The sequence below is a fragment of the Bacillus rossius genome, chromosome 2 (assembly GCF_032445375.1).
Source record: "Bacillus rossius redtenbacheri isolate Brsri chromosome 2, Brsri_v3, whole genome shotgun sequence".
NCBI classification, from domain to species: Eukaryota; Metazoa; Arthropoda; class Insecta; order Phasmatodea; family Bacillidae; genus Bacillus; species Bacillus rossius.
The window spans coordinates 10407269-10429948 of NC_086331.1; the positions used below are offsets into that span (position 1 = coordinate 10407269).

The 22680-nt window shown below is 33.2% G+C and overlaps 1 protein-coding gene across 7 annotated transcripts in view; it reads left to right on the top strand.

Moving 5' to 3' along the window:
- Positions 1-21021, top strand: part of LOC134529087 (phosphatidate phosphatase LPIN1) — a 94006-nt gene extending 72985 nt beyond the window's left edge. For all 7 annotated transcript variants that reach the window (XM_063362798.1, XM_063362799.1, XM_063362800.1 and 4 more), the window contains 2 exons: positions 4056-4159; positions 13049-21021. In XM_063362798.1, coding sequence (XP_063218868.1) covers positions 4056-4159; positions 13049-13175 — 231 coding nt within the window. In that variant the 3' untranslated portion in view covers positions 13176-21021. The remainder of the gene's footprint in view (positions 1-4055; positions 4160-13048) is intronic.
- The last annotated feature ends 1659 nt before the right edge of the window (positions 21022-22680 follow it).

Genomic DNA, 22680 nt, shown 5'->3' on the forward strand with positions numbered 1-22680 from the left:
AACATGTGGTCTGCACACTGTGCATAATGCTTTTAAGACAGGTGTTACATCTACAGGCTGGAAGTTGGTTCAGTTTTTAAGGGCATTGTACAATTTGTTCAAAAATTCACCTTCTAGGAGAGGAGATTTTATAAGTTACACAAACTCATCCAGATTCCCCCACAAGTTCTGTTCAGTTAGATGGGTGGAAAATGCTAAAGTGGCATCCAGGGCTCAGGCTATGCTACCTGACTTACTTTTGTACACTAGCAATGTTACCAAACAAAAGAAAGTTCCAGATTGTGAAAGCTACAGAATTGTTTCTGAATTTTTAAATGACAAACTTCTTGGGCCTAAATTAGCTTTTTTTAGTGCCATGGCAGCAGAAGTGGAGCCTTTCCTTAAGGAATTTCAGAATGAAGCTCCAATGGCTCCTTTTCTGTATAGTGCTCTTCATTTGATGGTCAAATCTGTAATGGAAAGGTTTGTGAAAGGAGATATAATTGAGAACAAAGATATCACGAAGATAGATCTAACACTCAGTGACAATCTTATATTTGCAAAGAATGTTGACTTGGGATTTTCCACAAAAGATGCATTAAAGAACTCTAAATTACATGTGAAAGAAGTAGATATTCTTCATTTCAAACATGATTGTGTCAAATTCTACAAATCATTTGTACAAAAGATTCTTTCTAAGTCGCCTCTCTCATTTAGGTTATCAAAGAATGTATCCTGCTTGGATCCAGCAGTAATTTGTGCTAGTCCCACATTAGCTCAACACAGGATGCAAAAACTTTTAGAAGCACTTGTTGAGAAGAGGTGGATGGCTGGTTTGTTAGCAGACAAAATAAAAAGTGAATTTAGGGAGCTATGCAAGTTACCATATCTGCTGGAATCTGTAAAATCGTACAGAAGAAATGAAGTAAGGTTGGATAAATTTTGGATGCAAGTGGTTGATGTTGATAAGCTTTCACCAAATCTTACATTGTTGGTTAAAATGATGCTGATTATGTCCCATGGAAATGCATCGGTGGAAAGGGGCTTTTCAGTAAATGCAGAATGCCTTGTTGAAAATCAACATGAAGAGAGCCTGATAGCATTAAGACAGGTGTATGATTCTGTATCAATTTTAGGGGGCATAGGAAAAGTTCTAATTGATAAAAGTCTTATCCATTCGTGCCGGAATGCTCATGCGAAATATGTGGAACTCTCAGAAATCAAGCGAAAACAAAAGCATGAAGAGTCAGTTGCTATCCAAGAAAAGAAAAGGAAAGCCTTAGAAATTAAGGAATTGGAAGCCAAGAAGGCTAAACTGCTAGCAGATGCAGCAAAAGCAGCTGCATTAATTGAAGATGAGATTTCAATGAAAAGAAAGTAACAAGTAAGTTGTCCATTTCCTGTTATCTTCTAAGTGTATATACCTAATTGTAATAATTCCTATGTAGTTCAATAATTTTACGGCGTTAAAAATATTTTACAGCCATTGTTTGTTGTGATTTATAATTTTCAAGTTTGTTGCCATGCAATTTCAGTGAGTTGAGAAAACCTGGAAAAAACCAGGAATTTCAAAATGTCAAATGGGTGGCCACCCTGGTTACGGTTGGTAATGGTTTTTAATTTTATATCCACCTGAATATTATAAAACAAACTAGATGCAAGACATTCTGAAATAAGATAGCCTCTGTTTAAACGCGCAATCTTAAGAGGATTCATCACAACTGCTCAAACTGCCTACAATAAAACCCGCCTAAGGAAGGAAAAAAAAAAAGGGAAAAAATGTGCTTTAAATTTAGATTTAAAACAAAAATTCTGAATATATTTTGTAAAAATGTTTTGTTTCAATTATTCATTCATCTAGTGTGGCGAATAATTTTAAATGTCGATATTAGATTAAGGTATTAGTGGTGTGTATCAGGGTATTGTTATGGTATCTGGGTTTCTGAAATTGTTATCGGAAAAGGAGGCATCAGAACAGCCCTATATCTAAGCCTTAGTTTTAAGGCCTAGTGATTTAACATGTTGGCTACTACTGATTTGACAAAATTTTGTATATAAGAATAATAAAGTTTCTAGTTTTGTTGTGGAATCATTATGTAACAACTTGTCTGATCTAACTTAACTGAACAGGATGGTTTAAATATTATGTTTACCAGTAGCTATGTTTTGAAACAAATGCATTTTCTACTAGTTTTTATAGACTTGGGAAATTAGATGTAAATATTTCATCATACAAAAAATTATTTTCTAGTGTTAAAAAAATTAAAGATGCATGCTGACTGCTGCTAGATCAGATCTTATTGAAAATTATAACATTTCCTCAAGAGAAACAGAGACTTTTCTTAACATGGTTCAGATAATAAAATAATTTTAAAATAAAATAATAAAATTTTAAAATAATTTTTATGCCATTTTGACACGCTGATAAAGGATGGAAACATAGGGGAAAAATCTTCAACCAAAGCTAATAGGTAGTGTAATTTTGTACGCTGTCGTGAAATTTAAAATGTTAAAATCATTCCATTTTGAATAATGCGGAAGTCGCTTGATAGACATACACATAAATTCACCAGCTCTTGTAATGGCATGTAGCTTAAAAATGTCACATTACAAACTGCACAGAAATAATTTAAGAAAAGTGCAAATTAACTAAAATTTTGAAATTAAGAATGCACATAGTGCTTTTAAATGTCCTAATGTTTTTGCAGAATGTAACTTGGGATGCCAAACTGGAAGCTGAAAAAATAATTTCCACATACACCAATCCCTACTTAGCAAGTTTTTAAATTGAGCCAATTCATTTAGTGCAATGTTAAATTTACTGCCACAGTCTTGAATAGCACGTCTGAAAATTTCAGTTAGCACAAACTCACCACAGGCAAAAAAATGTTGGGCATGATGCCACAAAGTCTGTTTCAACTCTAACAGATGTACTGTGGTATACAGTTAGCTATACGAGGGGGAGAAGAGATTCACGCACTGGTCTGACTACGCTATCAGCTGTTGTACAAACATCAGCTTTGACAAGTTCAGTTGCGGTAATGGAGTGTAAAGGACCAAATGGTTTTACATCTGTGTGTATGCTGTCTGTACATTGGTTGTCACTTGTCGTACTATTTATAACTTAAGAGGTGTCAAATTCATTTATATAAATTATTGGTTCTTGTTCAAGTAGTCATTGATCCAAAATTATTTCAGGTAACCACCCATCATTAATATTTACAATTTTGCAATAGCTTGATAGCTTTGGAGGAATTTTTTAATGTTATCTGCTGAAAGTTTATAGAAGACAGATGTGTTTTTTTGCGTCTTTGCATCGGGTTTAACAGTATTTGATCCTTTAAATTATCAATCACTGACAAAGTTTTAACAATGAACTTCTCTGTTGATAATTTCAAGTAATTTTTGGTGTTTTCAATGCTCCAAGATCTTGGTGTATAAATGTTTGAACTTGTACTAAATGGGGCTGTGAACAAATGCAAGAGAACACCTCTAAAGATATTTTCAAAAAGCTAAGAAGTATCTGTGTTTCTGACAGTGGATTCAAAAAATGAAATGAATTGATAGAACTTGTGAAAATATTTAAAAACTTTTAAATTCAAGAAAATGTTGCTCATTGGTGGTCAAAATAAATTTACTATCATAACATGATAAAATTTCAGAAAATTAAAAGCCTATGAGATTTAAATTGTTCTTAAAATTAAGTTATATATTCTTATTACATAGGGAAAAAAAGTAGAATTTATTTTGATTTGATACATATTTTCAGGCTGGTTGCTGAAGGTTATTTAAGGTTTATGGATCTCGAAGTTTAAAATTGTTACTGAACAAAATCTCATCATAATGTGCTAACTGAGAGCAAAGTGGATAGTGGGACTGTATGCTGTTGCACTGAGAGGGATATCTAACCAATGCAGATGGGAGATAAGAAAGCTAGCTGATGTATTCAGTGTGTGTACAAAAATTGTATTTATTGACTTTTTATAGCATTATTTTTACTGATTGCATTTTATCTCTGCTACTAGTAATAATAATATTTATTTTAATTTTTATATTTTTATATTTTTTTCTTCCAGGATTGTTTCACATATTCAATGGTTGGGATACCAGAAGATAGAATTTTCACCATCAATAGTCGTGGAGAAGTAAGGCATGGATTGATGCAGGTCTTAATATCATCGTAAGTAAAAATATTTTTGTGAGTTTGTGTGTAATATATACCTTATTTCTCTGAGATTGTTCTGTAACATTTATTTTATTTGCTAATTAATGGACCCTGAAATATTGGTATTTCACTTGATTATCGGATAGGGACCTTTTGTAAAACATCTAAGATTATTGTTCATTCCAAAATTTGTGTTACGTATGAGTTATGCCATTTGGAACGGCTTGGTGGGAGGCAATTGATCTGATCACTTGACCACCTGGTTCCATTACTAATTAATGCAAATAGGAACACTTCATGCACCTAATATTATCATGTGGTACTGTGACAGGTTCACAGTACACAACACATTTACATACGCATACAGAGTGGAATTGTGTGTCATGTGTATTTTAGCAGTGATGTTAAAAGTGTTGGAAAAACTTAATTTGTCTTTTCACAATTACTTAAGTGAAAAGATAATTAATTATTAGACAATATTACATTTCTGAAATGTAATAAGGTAAATTTCTAGTATAATTACAATAAATAGTGGGTTTTAAATGATTCATATACAGTCAAACCTCTATCTATCGAACTCGCATGTATCGATTGTCCGTGTTTATCGTATACTTTCTACGGTCCCGGCAAAATTGCCATACAACTAAGGTTAAAAAAGTCCGCTTGTACCGATGTTCGAATTATCGTTTTGTCCGCATTCATCGTACAAAATATGTGGTCCCGTCACTATAAATTATAATAGATGATCGTTTAACCATAAAGATTTTGCAGAAATAACCATTTCTTAGAAAGAAACCGTCATAAAAACAGTAACGATAGTATACAGTAGTAAAAATCATCTTAAATCTGCAGCCAAGTAATGGAGCAGGTAAATATGAAGAAAAGACAAATGAACAACAACGTACGAAGAAATATGGATGATGTACCATAACTACAATACAAACCCAATTGTTATCCTAAGATAATTACCATAAAAAGAACTAAAGATTCTTTGTCGATACCATAATTACTACAGAAGCATGATAGCTACCACATTTGCACTACAGTTACAGTAACAACCGAGATGTATATTTACCGTGACGGTAATGTATTTATTTATGACATATTAAAATTAAAGAACATTATTGAAAAAAAGGATATTAAATTTTTATATGTACGTTTGGCACATGTTGCGAAGAAATAATGCGATCTGAAAGAATGCAGTACTACTACGAAAAGTGAAAAGGGTAATCGTGAATTTTTAGGTTGTGGCAGTCTCTCGTTTTTCAGTAATATCGGCCGAAAATTAACAAGCGTATCAGAAGTCGGCAGAAATGCTGATTCAACTAAATATTGGCAAAATCGGCTTCTTCAGTACAGCTCTACATTTGATGACATGAGTAAACATATTTCAGACTTCAGGATATTGAAAAAGACTTTAATTTCCATGTAGATTTATTGTGCGTATGTTTTTTTTTTTGCAAGTGTAAATTGAATTAAGTAAAATACTTCTATTTTTATTTATTTTTCAACTGATTAACTTTAATGACAAGTAACTGATATATTTCTGACACTAATTTTGAGGTTGAAATATTTTTTAAAAATTCTGAGAGTGAAGTCCACATCTGTTGAATGTCCGCATTTACTGAATTTTTTTGTTGGTCCCCTGAAAAACGATAGATAGATGTTTGACTGTAATCTTTTTTATAGGGCTGTGCAAATGTGACTTTTTCAATGCAAATCAAATAATTACAAATATTTGCGAATATTTTCTAATTAAGTTCTAAGTATAAATCTGAATAATTACAGTAAAAATTTGGCATATTATAAATTGTTGTTTAAAAGAGTAATGTTCTTTAGCTTTAAATACATTTTTATTACTCAAGTAACATATAAAATTTTATCTCTCTTCTAATGGTTTAGTAATAAAACATAATCAGTGGTATAGAAATGTCTTCATCAAAAGCCAAGCCTACACCTTGCCATCAACATTACGTAAATTGCCGTGCAAAAAGACCAATTCCTTTACATGTTCTGGATCCAGGCATTGCCTCTTGGAAGTGACAATGTTCCCAGAAGCAGAAAAACAACGTTCTGAACTTACTTCTTCTTCTGAAAATTAAAAACTGCAAAAAAAGTTTATGAAAGTAAACAGATCTTCGATGTATCAGTTTTATTCTCCGCAGTAAATAGTCAAGCGATTACCAATCGATATATCGAAGAGTTGTTTATTACAACTGCTCGTAAGCATGGTCAATATTCCGTTCTCAGTCTTATGGAATCAAACGTGTTAAGGCAAAATAATTTTTAATGAATTTTGTTTATCATGTCTTTTTAATTTTATCTAATTATTTTCGTAACATTTTCGGTAGTTTAAAAAGCAATTGCGCTGGAGCAATTTTAACAACACAATTCTCTGGCCATGGACCGCTCTACTGGCCATCAACACAAACGGACACGTTTTCTTTTTTGCTGAAGCCATGATGGCCGCTGTATTTACTTTTCTATCGTAAAAAAAAATTCTCCAGATTTGTATTAGTAAAATTAATAGAATGGTGATCAAAGAGTATGTGTGCATTAGTTTTTAAAGGTTATTATTGAAAGCTGATGCGCTGGCATTGTTTAAAATAGTTTTACACTTTTATATGGCACATGGCTTGCCCAAAAATTGTGCTAAGGACAACTGGATATAATAAATTAATTATGCTACACATCACGTAAAGTTTGTATATTAATCGTAAGCATTTATGATAATTTTCACGCTACATTGTCTTTAACTATTCTCAGCATGCCCATTTACCTAACCTAAAATTTGATGTAAGTAAAGGTCTGCTTACAGTTTTTTTTTTTTCTTCCATTAAGTCTCTCGGGAAAATGATTTCTCGAGGTTCGACATATTATTGTATCACAGGTTTTGTCAAACAAAAGTAATATTTGAATACATTCAAAAACTTTCGAATATTTGAAATTTTCAAATACCTAATTTGGTTTCGAATGTGAATCGAATCAAATATTTGATTTGCACTAATATTTGCAATTTTGAATGTTTGCACACCCCTACTTTTTTATGAATTTTACTAGTGATGGGTCGAGACTCGAAAAATCGAGCAAGTCGAGTAGAGCCGGCGAAACTAAACTCGACTCGAAAACCGAGTTGATTAAGATCGTGTCCTCGAGTCTCGTCAAAGTTTAGTTTTTGGCTCGACTATAATGTTGCACAATTTCCAATAGTGAAGGTACTTATCCGAAACCATGCACTTTAAAATAAAATAAAATGTATTATTTAGGCCTACATAGTGGAAAACCTCTGATCCAACACTGAAAACCTTGAAAACGAAGTCGGAAGATTATTTATTTTCGATCGTTTATAACCGCAAACTGTGTATCCCATCCTTCAATATGCACTTAATATTTATAACTGCTACAAAATACCTTTATTTAACTATAACGGAATTAAAAAATGTTCTCTAGATTCAGTCATGAACAAGACCACGTTAATATTTGGGCAGCTTTGGAGGTAAATAATATTTACTACTAAACACTAGATAGCCGCCATTTTAACTCTTGGCCAATGGCCTACGTAAGTCATCATACAGCCAGGGAATGTTGCCACTTTGTCAAATCGATATCAACAATAATTGAAATCTCCAACCAGTTTCCCATGGCCGAACGTAAAATTGAGGCTGTTGAAGTTTATGTTTACATTTGAGTTTGCGTCGCCGGCGTCGTATTAATCATAAACGGTTTAGTATTAGTGGAATGGATATGTTTGTACGGCCTGGGACGTCACAAAGTGACGAATAGAAATCAAGAGCAGAGATTTGGGAATTTTTTGAAAAATTTGATCATCAGACAGCTAAATGCAAGTGCTGAAAAAAAAATTACAAGACTCAGTCATCACCAAATTCACGTTTTATTCGTCACTTGGATGTGCATTTTCACTTAAAGCGTCCATATGAAGATTAAAAAAAAAATACAAAAAATCAAATGTGTAGGGCAACCTTCAATAATTCAAAGTTTTCATATTTAATTACATATATTATATTGAGAAATACTTAACATATTTATTTCGCTCATCATTCTGCCACTTGAACCTCGCTAAGTTTGACTCATCTCGACAAATTTCCATGACGTCGGCTCGAGTTCGACTCGAAGACAAATTTCTATGAGTTCGACTCGAGCTCGACTCGAAGATAAATTTCTTTGTTTAACTCGAACTCAACTCGATGCTGAAATAGGGTGACTCGACTCATCACTAAATTTTACTCTTTCTTTAACTATTCGCTTCCTTCATTGTGTATTTGCTTTAGCCCATTTAATATACACTGCTGAACAAAAGTTAGGTATAACATGGTTCCAACTATTGGATTCTTACAGTCAGCCATTTGGTGGTTTTACAATACATTTTTAACAAAATAAGCATATTTCCCTCTGAATCAAAAATTTGAACAATATATACTGAATAAGCAAAACGAAAGGCATTCTCTGAATTCAAATTGAGAGAACAACACAACTCTCTTCATCGCACGGTGCTAGCAGTCTTTAGTCATGGGTTGGCCACTCCGCATAAGGATGAGTTCTTCCACCCTGTGTTGCGTGCTTTGAATGAGGTCATCAAGTGTGTCGTTGGGTAAACTGTCTCGCTCCTCTATTGCAACTTCAGTAAGTTCCTGAAGATTGTCCGGTTGATTTGGATGTACTAAAATGGCCACTTTCAGCATGTCCCATGCATGCTCAAATCCCTTAATGTCTGGGGACTGTACAGGCAAATTTATTCATGTGATATTGTGTCTTTGGAGATACAGTTACACTGCCCCATGATGGTGAGGTCTTCCATTGCCATCTGCTAGGGTGAAATGATTGCTGAATGCAGTTTGGAAATGCCACTGAAATTATTGTAGCACCTGTGGAATGTATCGGGGGCCATTCAATGCACCCTGAATGGAAATGAGATGGGTCTGCCGTTCCCGTTTTATTCCTTCCTATAACATAACACTTCTGCCAGCATATGAATGGACTTGCTGAACATGCATAGATTACTGACATCGTCCAGAATGTTCTGCATACTCTTGAAAGTATGGTGTCAAGACTCGAACCAATCCTGGTCTCATCAGTAAACATGACCAGTGAACGCTTTTACACTTTAATTTAATTTAATTTTAGGTTGTTTAATCTCAAAATGTTATTTATGCAGGGTGTCTACTGACCCTGGAAAACCTGGAAAACCTGGAAAAATCAGGGAATATTGTAATCAGGGAAAAATCAGGGATTTTTTGTTTGGTAGGTTGTAGTTGGCAATACGTTTTTTCTTTATTGATCTGCTTGCTTTGACGTAGCATCAAGTGAATCGTGCCCCATTTTTTATTTTTGAATGGAAAATAACGAACAGTTTCCACGTCCATTTTCTTTTATTTACCATCGGATTCGGAAGTGGCGTTAAATCATGTGATACAAACTGGTTCTAGCTAGTCTGTTATCCTGCTGACGTACGTACTGCAGCATGTGCTTTCTGTCCTGTTACTGAAAAATGATGTTAGGACTTGTCTAAAGGTTATGGTAAAAAAACTTCAAGACAAAAGTCCGCTGAAGTACAAACTTACCAAGGGAATTTTCTGCTTATGTCCGTCTGTGGCTTTAAATTCGGTTGTGAGGAAACAGTGTGTGAATTACAGTTTAGAATGTTGTCTTCAAAACAAGTGGCTATAAGGACAAGAAGCTGATAACATTGAGTGATCATATCAGTTGGTATGTTCCTCGCAAGATTCTGAAGCACTGTTCTCGTCTTTTTCTCGAGAAGATTGGCGCCTTGATCACTTGTGGATGCTCTTTCTTAAGGCATATACAATTGCTGCCAAAAAAGGCTTTCTAAAGTTTGTGAGGATGATGTTGGTACCTACTTTCCCATGGAAATGCATCATTGGAAAGAGGATTTTCAGTAAATTCTAATTTGCTGACTGAAAACTTGCAGGAAGCAATACTGATCGCACAAAGACAGATGTACGACTTTGTTCAACGTTCTGGAGGTGTAGAGCATGTTGATATCACCAAGTCCATGTTACAGTATGTAAGAAATGCTAGTTGTAGGTGTAAGGAAGCCCTGCAAACAAAACAAAAAGAAAAGGAAGCTACAGACAAGAAGAAGGCAGAAAAAGAAGAGTTGAAGAGGAGATCAAGTAATTGCAGTTGAAGAAGGCTCGAGTGTTGGATTTGGCTCGTTCTGAAGCAAGTGCAATAGACGCAAAAGTTGAGTCACTGCGAAATTGATGGGAGCTTCCTTTTACTTATGTTTTTGCAAAAGTAAGTGTGTGAAATATTTGTAGCAGCATGTTTTATTTGCCATCAATTGAGTCACTTTGGCCACGTCTGGAAGAAGGTATTTTTTTTACTAATTTAAGTGAGTTGAAATACTTTGAAACCCGTCAATGTACTGTTATGCAGTTTTTTCAGTTTTACTAGTTTTTGACACCTTTATTTTATTACTAAAACATTCATAATTTTAACACTTGCTTTTATTCTACAAGTTAAAAAGGTACAAAAAGTCAGGAAATGAATTATGAATGCTATTTTCCACTGTGTAGCAATAATACAAATGTGTTCTATTTTAGCGTGGGTCCATATAATTTTAAAGTATTTATAAGTATGTTTATAGTAAACTATTAAACTTTTTTATTGCACATTCACTTACTATTTTATAGTGGTGTGCCAAGCTTTGGAAATTTCAAGTCGAATTAGACTAATTTTCTTTGACTTTGTCTTCGGGGAAAGTTAAAACAACTTCTAAGATTCAGAAGAAGTGGAGCAGAATACATTAAAAGTTGATTTTAACGCAGTCTATTGGGGAATGAATAACATCTGCTGTGTCTGCTAATTGCAGTTTTTTCAAGGGAATGACTTAACCTGTGAAAAATACATGGGATCTGTCAGAATTTTTCTGGTAGATGTTACACACTGGGTTTATCTTTTGACAGCTCAGGCAATTATTTCTTTGCCTAGTTAACAAAAAATAAAGGATCAACCCATGTCCCAAAAACGTGCCCTTCACACAAGCATGCGGGCATTGGGAGAAAAAACTAGCCGAACTTTTACTACACTCTGTTCAGAATGAGGTGAGAAATTTTCGGCAGTTCAGTGAACATATAGACTTTCGCAGATGGTAATATGATAGAATAAAAATAAAAGAAATATATACTATTATTAAGTCTGGTGACAATAATGAGGGGGTCAAAGTCTGAATGATTACTGAAGACTGATCAAAAAAGTCTCATGTTATTGTGAAAAGAGTGAGAGTGTATCTTCTTTTTCCATACACATATGTTAAATAAAAAAACCTCTTAAATCTTGGATACTATATTGTGTTATTAACAGGTGTCCCTGGCTCAACATCAAGCAGAGGGTGGTTTATAGGCTAACTAATTTTTCTGAATTTAAAGTGTCATAGGTAGTGTTTTTTTAAGTTACAGGTATATATATTTTTAAGTTTTAAAATCCCTACGCTGCACAAAATTATCAGATACGGAGACTCAGGGTTGGCTGATTTAAACCACGATATAAAACCAAGTGGTTTTTATAAAAAAAAATGTTATTTTAAATAATGTATATTTAAATGGAATATCTTAATCAATTTTAATGAAAGGTCTAATTCCACTCTAATATCAACTATAGTTTGCTCATTAATGTTTCTTGTGATTTTCAGGAACAAAAAATTATATACTAATTAAAAGTGGGATGTTGTATGGCTTCCGTTTGAACTTGCTGAAAACCAAAATAACTAATGTAATAAAAAAGGGCTGGTTTAAACAAACAAAAACAAAAAAAAAAGTTTTTTTTCCCAACCCTGCTGAGACTTGAGTTTTTCATATTATACTAATACTAAACTATTCTGTTTTTTTTTTTAATGCAATCCTGAATAACTCTAATTTTAATATTAATTGAAAATAAAAAGCATGCTATACTTTTTTTGGGGGGGGGGGGGAATTTTCTTTGCATGACTAGAGGCAAAAAATATTTTATCTGATAACCTTAACTATTAACTCTGTAAAACAATGCACCATTTAAAACTTTTGGTTAAAAAATGCATGTTTTGAAAACTATACAACATTTTATAAATTAATGCGGGTATTAATTGGCCTATAAACTGTTCGCAGCTCATACATAAAGTTCTGTGGCATCTTGTAACTTTTTTCTTTAGTCTCACCCCCGTGTTTTCAATTTTATCCCCTATAGAAAATTTTTAATGTTTTGGTGACCCAGCAATAAGAGAAGATGATAATGCAGAGACAACTGTTCCTCCCAACCAGATACACTGCTATTTTTACTTTCTGTCTCTCCCAAGTTTACATAACTCTTTACAGGGAGATAGAGCGCTATCAAAGAAAATCCTTCCACTACAATCATTTTTTGTCGTATTACTAAGGGTTTGTTAAATGAAAATTAAGCTGCAGTTGCCACAAATGTATATAAGAGTAAGAATGTACTAAGTGGACGTATAATGTTAAATTGTTTGATTTATTTAAGCTGTACGTTCGTTCAAAGTGAAAGAGACAGCAAGATTTCTTCATACCAAATTTGAAGACTTTTAATGTTAATTGGGTGCTGTGTACTTAGAATGAATAGGCTAGAGAAATGGTAGCATCCCAAAATGACCCCACCAGAAATCGAACCAGGATTGCTTTGGTGGGATACCAGTAATCTGACCGGTAAACCACAGTGGCTCTTGGAAAATTAGGAGCACCATTATCAAACTGTGAACGGTTTTTACAGAATAAATGTAGATTCAAGTGAATCAACTGATCTGATTATTGGTCAAGTCCATAATGTTTGTTAGGAAGAAAATTTCCATGTAGTTGTTGTTTTGTTAGTAGTCAAAGAAATTTGTGTGTGTAATAAATTGCTTGGTTGAGAGGTTTTTTTGCATATATGTTTCAGCTATGCAAACTTGACTGATATAGTTGACCAGCTATTTCCTCCTCGTGCGGAACGCCAAGAAGCAGATCGCTATACCTATTTTACCCATTGGAGGCCACCGGTTCAGTACATGAACGAGTATGAGTGATGGAAACGACAAGCAAACGATATTGGGTTTGAAATGGCTTGCACTTGCTCAATATTGTACTTTCTCATATTGTACTGAATTTATGCCTAATATTGTCCAGATTTTCATTGAAGCAAGTCATTTTTAACGAACAACATGTTGCAGAGATGTATGTTAAGGACTTGTATTCAAGTGGGGTTTTTTTTCTTCATATTCTTTGTACTTTTTGTGCCATAAGGTTTTCATCAAACATTATTTATTGACTGTGTAATTTGCTGCGTAAATTTTACTTGTAAGTGCAACTCAGTCTCTTGCACGTGTAATGTTCTTTCATGTTTCCTGTATACTGTATTTTTGTTTAACCTTCTTCTTGTTCTGTACTTTCACAGTTATGATTTTTCCTGTAACTAGAGATGAGATACTGTATTTAAAATATTGTTGAAGAAATTTGTGATTTTTATCTGGTGTTTTCTAAATGCCTATGTTATAACTCTACAAAAACAGTTTTAATTCTGTTGTTCATGAAACTATAAAATGATTTATATTTCTTGCCACTTATTGTTGTTAATATTTTTAACAAAAATATTAAATTTGGCTATAGTAACAGTTAATAATTTGTATTTCAGTATGGCAATATCTTGTCTCAAACAGTGGTTTTTAATTTATTGTTCTGAGTAGCCTATAGATATTTTTAAATTTTTTGTGTAGGTAACTTTTTGTTTGTGACTAACCTACAAATATATGTATTTGAAACAGTATTGTGGTGCCTTAGAAGTAATTGCAACGAAGATTGCATTGTAGGAGTATTTTCAGCGGAAAATCTTAAGTTAAGCAGTAATAATTCAAATTTTTTAGAAATGATTGTTGGCATTTCATGTAACTATAACAAACATTTCTATTATTTTTCTTCCCCACATATTTGTTTGGTGTATGTGTAAAAATGTAACAAGGCTGCGATCCCTGAAGGTCAATATTAATTTGTAGAAGCTGTATGAAGAAAAGTTGCTGTTTGGGTCCCATACAGGTGTGTTAGTTTACTGAGTTTAGTTTTGTACTCACATTCCTTAGTTGGTCCAATCTAAGATGAGTTATTTTTAAATTTTATAAAACTGTGTGTTATTATTACTATAACTATCAATTCACTGTCCTGTTGAGTATGTTATCAATAATGCAGTTGATTATATCCGTAGTATTCTCATCTCTAGTTAAATATTAGTTTTAAGATGTAGTGTCTCTATCTTAATTTTCTATTTTGAAGAAAAGGTGAAAGATATTCCTTTTCAGTAAGTTCTTGCATTTATCTTTCATTATTTTGAGGTTAAAGAACCTTAAAATGTTTCCTAAGTGTGATTTTTCTGTGTTTGGTCAAACATGTTTTCACAATTTCTTTTCAATTCATACATTTAAAATGTATGAATACGGGTATTAGTGCACGGACTGAACATAAGTGCAATTTTGGCTGTGATTTAAAAAAAAGTAGATTGAGAGAGCAAACTTGAACTATAATTAGATGTAGTGTCATAAATCAAAATTGTTTGGTACTTGAACAACAATCTGTGTTATTTTCCAAATCTATGTATGTGTAGTCTCCTTTCTTTCATGAAAGTAACCAAAGGAAATTTTGTGTCTTGAAGGCTGTTTCCAAATAGTAAGGAGGCATCCTTGACTGATGCAGCGTTAACCAAAGGATCCTTTAATACAGAAACTAGTCTTGAAAGGATGTCTGAATTCTTGCAACGTTAACACAACCTGGTGTATCAAACAGGAAGTACATTTTCAGCAGTAATTTTTTTGTGTTTATAGAATTATTTGCTAGCAATTTTCAAGCATTATTTAATTTGTTTGCATTCAGATTTATCAGTTCACAATAATAAATGAGAATGGGGACAGCAGTTAGGTGGCTCAGCTATATCATCACATTTCTACTAAATAGAACACCACAAGCCTCTGAAAGAGCACAAGAATGCCTGTAAGGATGCGAGCAACTTGTCCTTTTGCGAAAAGCAACAACAGTGATTCTGTTAGAATCTGTGCAACTATTCAGAAGGTTGACATAAATGGTTGCCATCTGTTGCTTTTTCAAGGGTCCTTTAAGAAGGTACATATTTGGAAACAGCCATAGTCATTGTTTATCTTACTAGCACTTGCATGGGTATGGCTTGTTTATCTTCTTGGGCAAGAAGTAGAAAAAGCTTTCCTTGTTGTTTTGCTTTAAAATTACAACTATATAGTCATGTGGAAATAAGAAGTCACTATTTTTGCATAAAAATAAAAATCAACTTTGAGAATATGGTCAAATATTTATTTGCTATGCCTAACAATTAAAATATATTGCTGTAATTTGGGGTTCTTTCTTGGAAATGGAAACAGAGATATGGGAAAGAAACAGGCAAAACATTTTGTCACAATCATTTATAATTATGTTTGGTGCATTTTAGCTGATCCCAGTAACTTGGGTTCTACCTTCCTCCTGGTTGACTGTGGCATTCTTCCTATTTTGACGGTCACCTTAACCTCTCTTTCGTGACTTGTGGGGACATTGTCTCAAATTTGTGTTAGTTGGAGGCCACTCCTTACCAGAGTTAAATATGTTGTTTATATTTACATTCATTGGCATTAAATTACATGTCAACCAATGTTTTATTGTATCCAGAATTACAACAAATTTCCTTTTAACAAAAAAGTGTGCTAATTTTAAATTTTAAAATACTTCTAAGTTCTAGATCTTGCCAAGTGTGTCAACCCCGTATTCAGCTATGAGAGCTATCGTGCTTTTCATTATGAGAGGCTTGTTTTCAAGACTTCCTTGCAAATCATTTAATTGGTGCATTAGATTATCTCCCTTCCATTTCACCCCGATTTGCAGGAGTAACTTTCTGTGGGAAACCTGTAAGTAGTGCATGGTAATTTTATTATAATTTATCTAAAGGGGAAAAAAAAAGTATTCCTATTTTGTTCCTTATATACTTAATATTGATTGCCTGATCCAGTAACATGGGTCTTGCACTTTTTGCTTGTTGTAGAAAATTTTAGTGGGCATGTGCTCAGCTTGAAAAATGTCTATGCTGTTTGAAAAGTTCAGGCGTTTATTTATGCATAGTATGTATGTCTGCTACTATTGTTTTCCAGGTTTTTTTTACATGAATGTGACAAAGTTGTACTGTATTTGTGTATTAGCCTTGCATGTTAAAAATAATTAAGTATATTGTGCAATCAACCAGTGTGGCACAAAAAAACAAGCTTTATTTGGAAAAATTTATGCATTGTAGTACTTTTATACAATTAAAGTGTTTCCAAATAATTCTCTACAAGTTATCTAACATGAATACACATTTTTCAGGATGCACAATTATTTGTTTGTATTCAGAATGAAGCATACATGTTAGCTATTCAATAGTACATCAAACATAGTTCATAATTAAAAAATTGTTATCTTTTGCTTTTTCATTTAAATGTGTCTTTTTTTTATCATAGTTGCAGTGTGTTCAATGGTGAAATGTGATACTAGTATACAGGTAAGATTATTATGAATAAAATTTGCAGGGACACACTTTCAAAACAATTGTAAAGGATAACTTATGAAATGCTGATAAGGATACCAAACGTAGTCTAAAATGTCCAATACACCTATGGTCTATAAGACTTTTTCAATGGTAAGCACATTTTGTTAGTCAAAGGTCTGCCTGTCATGCAACCCAGTATGGCTTCTGCTCTGCCCTGTAGTTGAAATCTTTTATGTTTGTGTATGTTACAGCAAATAAATAAATATATCAAGGTTTTCATTCACCATTTTATTGAAAAATTATGAGAATTTATTTTAAAATTCTTTCATCAGTTATGGATTTTTCTCTAATATCTTACACAGTATTATCTAGTTACAAAATAGTTTATTTTATAGGAATTTTCACTTTTAATAATGTAATTACAAATACTACAAGCTATCTTATTTACCTGAATAAAAGACTACTCAGATGCAAGACGAGGCCACCATTTGACTTTAATCAGTAGAAAATTATTTTGAGTCTCATATATGGAAATTTGTTGAAATATTTTATATTGAAACAGCCAAAATTTAAACACAAAACCAATTAAAATGAAGCTGGCTAGTTTCATTGGCATTTCTATCCTTACTTTCATATGCCACCAAATTAATACTTTAATATTAAATGCAATTACTTTGCTAATAAAAAAATTATTGCTTTCTTTTGTTTCTAAACTATAAAATTGAATTAATGTTGAGAATCAGAAAATTTCTTCCTACTTCCTAAGAGCTTTTTGTTAATTTTCACTAGCACTTAGGTGCTGTCATAGATATAAAGATACTCGGCAAGACTGCAACACCTCTACAGAACATTGTTCTTTGAAATAACTATAGAAAGCACAAAATGGATTTGTATTCACTTTTTATCTTTTTTTGCTTAACTTTTCATCTCGTATTTATCTATGAAATTTATAAAAAAAAACAACATGGCAGCTGATACAGGTTATGTGTGTGGTCAATATTTTGTCATTTTTAAATAGTGTGTAAAGTTTACTTATTTAATTATGTCACAGTTATTGCTAAAGTCACTTAAATAAATGGTCTATGATATAGCTTTGCATTTACTTTAGTGGCAAGCAGGAAAAATTATCAAAATGTGAATATCATGATACCCCAAAGTAAGATAAATATAACTAATTGTATGCACGAAGTTTGGGAAAAATCCTTGTCTAGCATTCAGGTAAATAAGGTATGAGATAATTTTTTTACAAATACCAAAATGAATTTTTTTTTTTTTTTATAGTTACATTTTGAGTTTTCACTAAAGGTGCTCTTAAGTTGACTAATTGGTCCAGCGATTTATAGGTACTCAACTTTGAAATGCTTGCATTATAGCTCTTTTGTATGTTCAAGACTGTATGCTTCGCATCAAAAAAAGGTGATTATGTCCAGCACATACAGATTATAAAAAAGTATTAGAACATTCAAAACTGGATATTTTGTAAACATTGTGCATTCATTGGAAGACCTTTTAAAACCGGTAGTGGCCCCACTAACCCAAATTTGTGTGGTGCTATCTTCTCTGTGCAGTAAATGCCTGGTTTATATTTATGAATTTGGAGATTAATGGATAATCTTTTTGGTTTTGGGATTTTGTTGTGCTGAGAGTTCAAATAATTTGAACCAATTAACAATTATTAAACCATTTTGCAGCTGGATGTACAGATTATTTCAGAGAATTTCTGTTGGTTTCTTGTTAATAACTAGTCGTGTATTTCCTGATATTTCTTATTTATTCTGCAATGCAAATACTATTTTTGGCAAATGTTTTTCGTGATTATATGGTATACTTTGTCATAAACACTATTAAAATGGCAATAAATTTAAAATGCCACATTTCTGAGCTTTAGTTACATTGGGATTTTGAAAAGATAATTATGTGCATTGTTTAGGAGTAACTGTGGTTGCAGATGTTAATGTTATAATGCTTACTGCAGAAAGATGTAACACATTTTTGACCATACATTGCTTGTTGTACCTTGTTATCCCATATTTTATGGTAATATGTTGATTTATGTATTTAATTATTTATGATGGATTAACAATGCGGATTTTTGTTTGCTTGTGTGTGTTAATTTTTTTTGTGAGATAAACTGTTTACATGTATAAGTTTTTCATTCATATTTATAATAATTAATTTGGGCATGATATGCTGATTAAATATTTTGTCTTGAAACCATTTGCTGGAAAAAAAAATCAAAAAGAATAAAAAATAGTTTTAAATTTAGCTAATGACTGTCAAAGTACTCATTCCGTTAACCATTAGATAGTTTTCGAGCGAAGCGAGTTTAATTTTACATATTGGCATTATGAATACCTATATAATCGCAGTTTAACTATGTAAAAGTTTATGGTAACACTTTCTTTACAATTTGAAGGGACGAAAAGCAGTCACTATGTTTATGTAAGGAATGATCTTTATCACTGATAAAGTGTTTCCATATTCTACACACCTTCGTTTGGTTACCAAGGTATTTATGTGAATGTGAAAAACCAATTTGGTCTTGATTATACCAACAAAAAATCTTAAGGTTGAAGGTTTATTAAAATTGGACCTGTATATGTTTAAAACAAGTGAATTGGTATATAGATGTAACAAAAGGGCTTCAAAATTATTTACATACGTATTTATAACCTAGATTTCATTTTTTTCTACTTGGTCTGTTTTGGCTTACGAAATCTGTTCCAATTTGCCTATGAATAAATTGGCATACACTGGAGAGCCAGCCAGCTTAAAATGCTCATCTTTGTGCCCACATGGTAAAGGTTTTATCATAAAATGAGTCCTTTTTCCACCAAGAAAAACAGCCATTTCTGGCACCAAAACCAAAGATAGTAACTCAAGACATCAGACTGCTTGTTATATACCACAAAACTTTCAAGAAACTTCCCACTATTTCCAATTTCTGCATGCAAGATGCTATTTTCCTAACAATTCACACTAAACTTGTTCTCAAAATAATCCACATTGATGTTGAAATGACCACCTAACCTTTGTAACGATTTACAATATTGCACTCTAGAACAAATTCCAAGGGCTCTCCTGCAGAATCCATCAGGGGATCTTATCCCTTACATAACCATCACTGCATCTCTTGTGCCATTCATCAACCTTCCACTTTGTTCAAATATGTACTGATCAGCTGAACATTTTTCTATGGTGTTAACAACAGTGCCTCAGCAAACCTGATAAACCAGCTGCAAGCAATTACTTCAGTGTGAAATACATCTGCCTCAACATGAATACCCTCAGGCAAAGCATTAATAGCTACATAGAGACCATAGAAATCACAGGTTGGGCCAACAGCCAACTCGGCTTGCACACACAGTATTTTACAACAGTCATTTTGACTCGCATTCAACCACCTTCCATCAATAGCTCAGAACTAAGGTCTTGAGAACTAGTTAATCAGTTATTTTTCTAATCCAGGCAGCCTTCAGGGATTATTGTAAGATTATTTTATTTTTGTTTGCAGACTGGCGTTAGTCGTATTTTGTATTTTTGCATCTGTATTTCAGTTTTTTGTTTCAAATTACGAGCTCCTCTCTTATTCACTAGGTTTTCCTATGACTCTCAAGTGAACAACCTCCCAATTCAATTTTCTGTGTTTTTGCTGAGAATGCCATTCGAGAGAGTTGAATGTTACATATGCACAAAATATTGTTTTCCTATCTGCAAGTATAAAATTTTGTTTAAATTGCTGTGCACTATTCATTTTAATTAAAAATTATTAACTTTTTTTTTAGTTGGTTAATGAGTAAAAGACAATTTGTTTACACCAACTGATTTTGACGTATGAGTACTTAATATTTTAAACCATGCAGTGTTGTAGGAATTTGGGAATTTTTTTTGTTTGAAGTGGTTTAGAGTAATTTCAAAAACTTATGCATGTAAACTATTCTGTTTTGTTAGTTACATACAGCATGAAGAATGCTAGTTTTAGTTTATTTGAAGTTTTAGAAGGAAATTTTGTTTCAACAATATCCAATCGATATTTTCAAGCACTTGCTGTTCATGTAACTACCTGAAGCAGTTTTTATTTAATAGTGCATTATTTCTTTTGGTCATTAACAATGTTATTATGGTCTCATGCCAAGTTCCTAATTTCTTTGGTAGCCTTTGAAAAGCCAGAAGGGTAATTTTGTATTTGGTTCACACTGAAGGGTGATTTTGTTTTTTTATTTAGTTCACACAGAAGGGTGATTTTGTTTTTGTATTTAGTTCACACAGAAGGGTGATTTTGTTTTTGTATTTAGTTCACACAGAAGGGTGTTTTGTTTTTGTATTCAGTTCAGAATTTGAATTAAAAGGGCTGTTAAATACCATTTTCTGGTTATTATTATTGTTATTGAAGTATAACTATTTACAAATCCAAAAGTTATGAACCTACATTTTCACAATTATTTTTTAAAAAAAGTTACTTACTTGCTCATGTGCAATCTAAAAAAACATATTGTGTGGCATTTTATGTTTATTTTTGGCCTATTTGAATTTTTAATAGTTGTGCAATGAACTCGCCTGTGCGTGTAGCATAGTGCAAAGTGTTTGACATCTCGAACGGCCCATGCTGTCAACGTGTCAGTAGCCACTGTGCTGCTATTACCTGTCGCCTGTATACCCCTCCACTGGGGAGTGTGTGTGTATCCCTCCGCTGTGGTATTTTCAAACATTAATATTTATCATGTATTATTTTACTCATTATTATTTCTAAACCATTTGTCAACATTAAATGAGGTCTTAAATATTTACAAGTTTAAAAAAGCCATCATTGTTCACTGTGCGATTACGCCGCAGATCTCAGGCCAAGTCGTTCCCACACTTTGCAGCTGGCGTGTGCGCGCCAGTCGTACCGGCGCAGGGGCCGGATGTCTCTTTCACCTTCTTGCAGTCTGATATTCATTCCATGGCTCGGTGTAGTGTGTTTCAACTCACCGAGTAATGTAATTGTACAGTGTCGTGTAACCTGTTTTCAAGTTTTGTGAGCCCTACTCTTGTAGTCTGCGTGTTCCAATCTCGGGTAGGGTCAGTAACTTGGGGACTTTGCCTTCTTCGCCTATGCTGGGCTGTCCGCGGACTAAACGCGTAACCTAATCAGCATTTTGCTTAATTATCGGGAGAATCTGCACGTGACGTCGCCATCGCACCGAATTGAGGTGTAATTGAACTTAATCCAACCCTTTTCATCACATGGTCTAATGCCAACATTCACGCCTTAAATTTTTATCACCCCCAGCCAATCACAGAAGCCCAGCCCCGATTGGCCAAATCAACAGGTCAAAAATACAAAAGGAAGGCTATGATTTGCCCATAGCTGCATCTGATCAGGAAATACTCCCCTTAGGTGAGAGTATTAAAAGGCAGGAGAACGTATAATAACTTCAGTAGGTAACGCTACCCTGATGGTAACGGAAACGTTAGTGATACATTCGCCTTAGACCCTGCTACAACCCAGAAGCCACGGAACTTCAGACTATGACTGAGAAAACCTGTGATCTTTATTAACAATGGATATAGAGTTAATTATATGTATACATTTACATAAGCTGAAGTACCCAGCATTGTGCAGCTGTAAGGAGTGTAAGGGGCTTTTATTTAGAGTAACTCAAATACAAAAATGTTATGTTTGATTTCAGAAATTTAAAGTAGGTAGTACTGTTGTGTGGGAGATGAGAGTAGTTTTGTTTCCTTAATTAGATGTACATAGACAGTTATATTTGTCTTATTTTGAATGTAAAGTGTACAAAATTTCACCAAGTAATTACCAAAATTTTGCTTAAAAGAATGGGAAAAAAACATGATAGGGGTATAAATAAAAATTTATATTCCTACTGCGTGTAAAATAACCTAACCAATGGAATGAGCTATGTATTGAAAGCTATTGTAAGAATAAGTTGAAACAATAACTAGTAATAACATAATTTTATTAACCTTCAGTGTTTAACTCTTTGAAGCATGGTGGTCAGTGGTGGTGACCACATAAATTT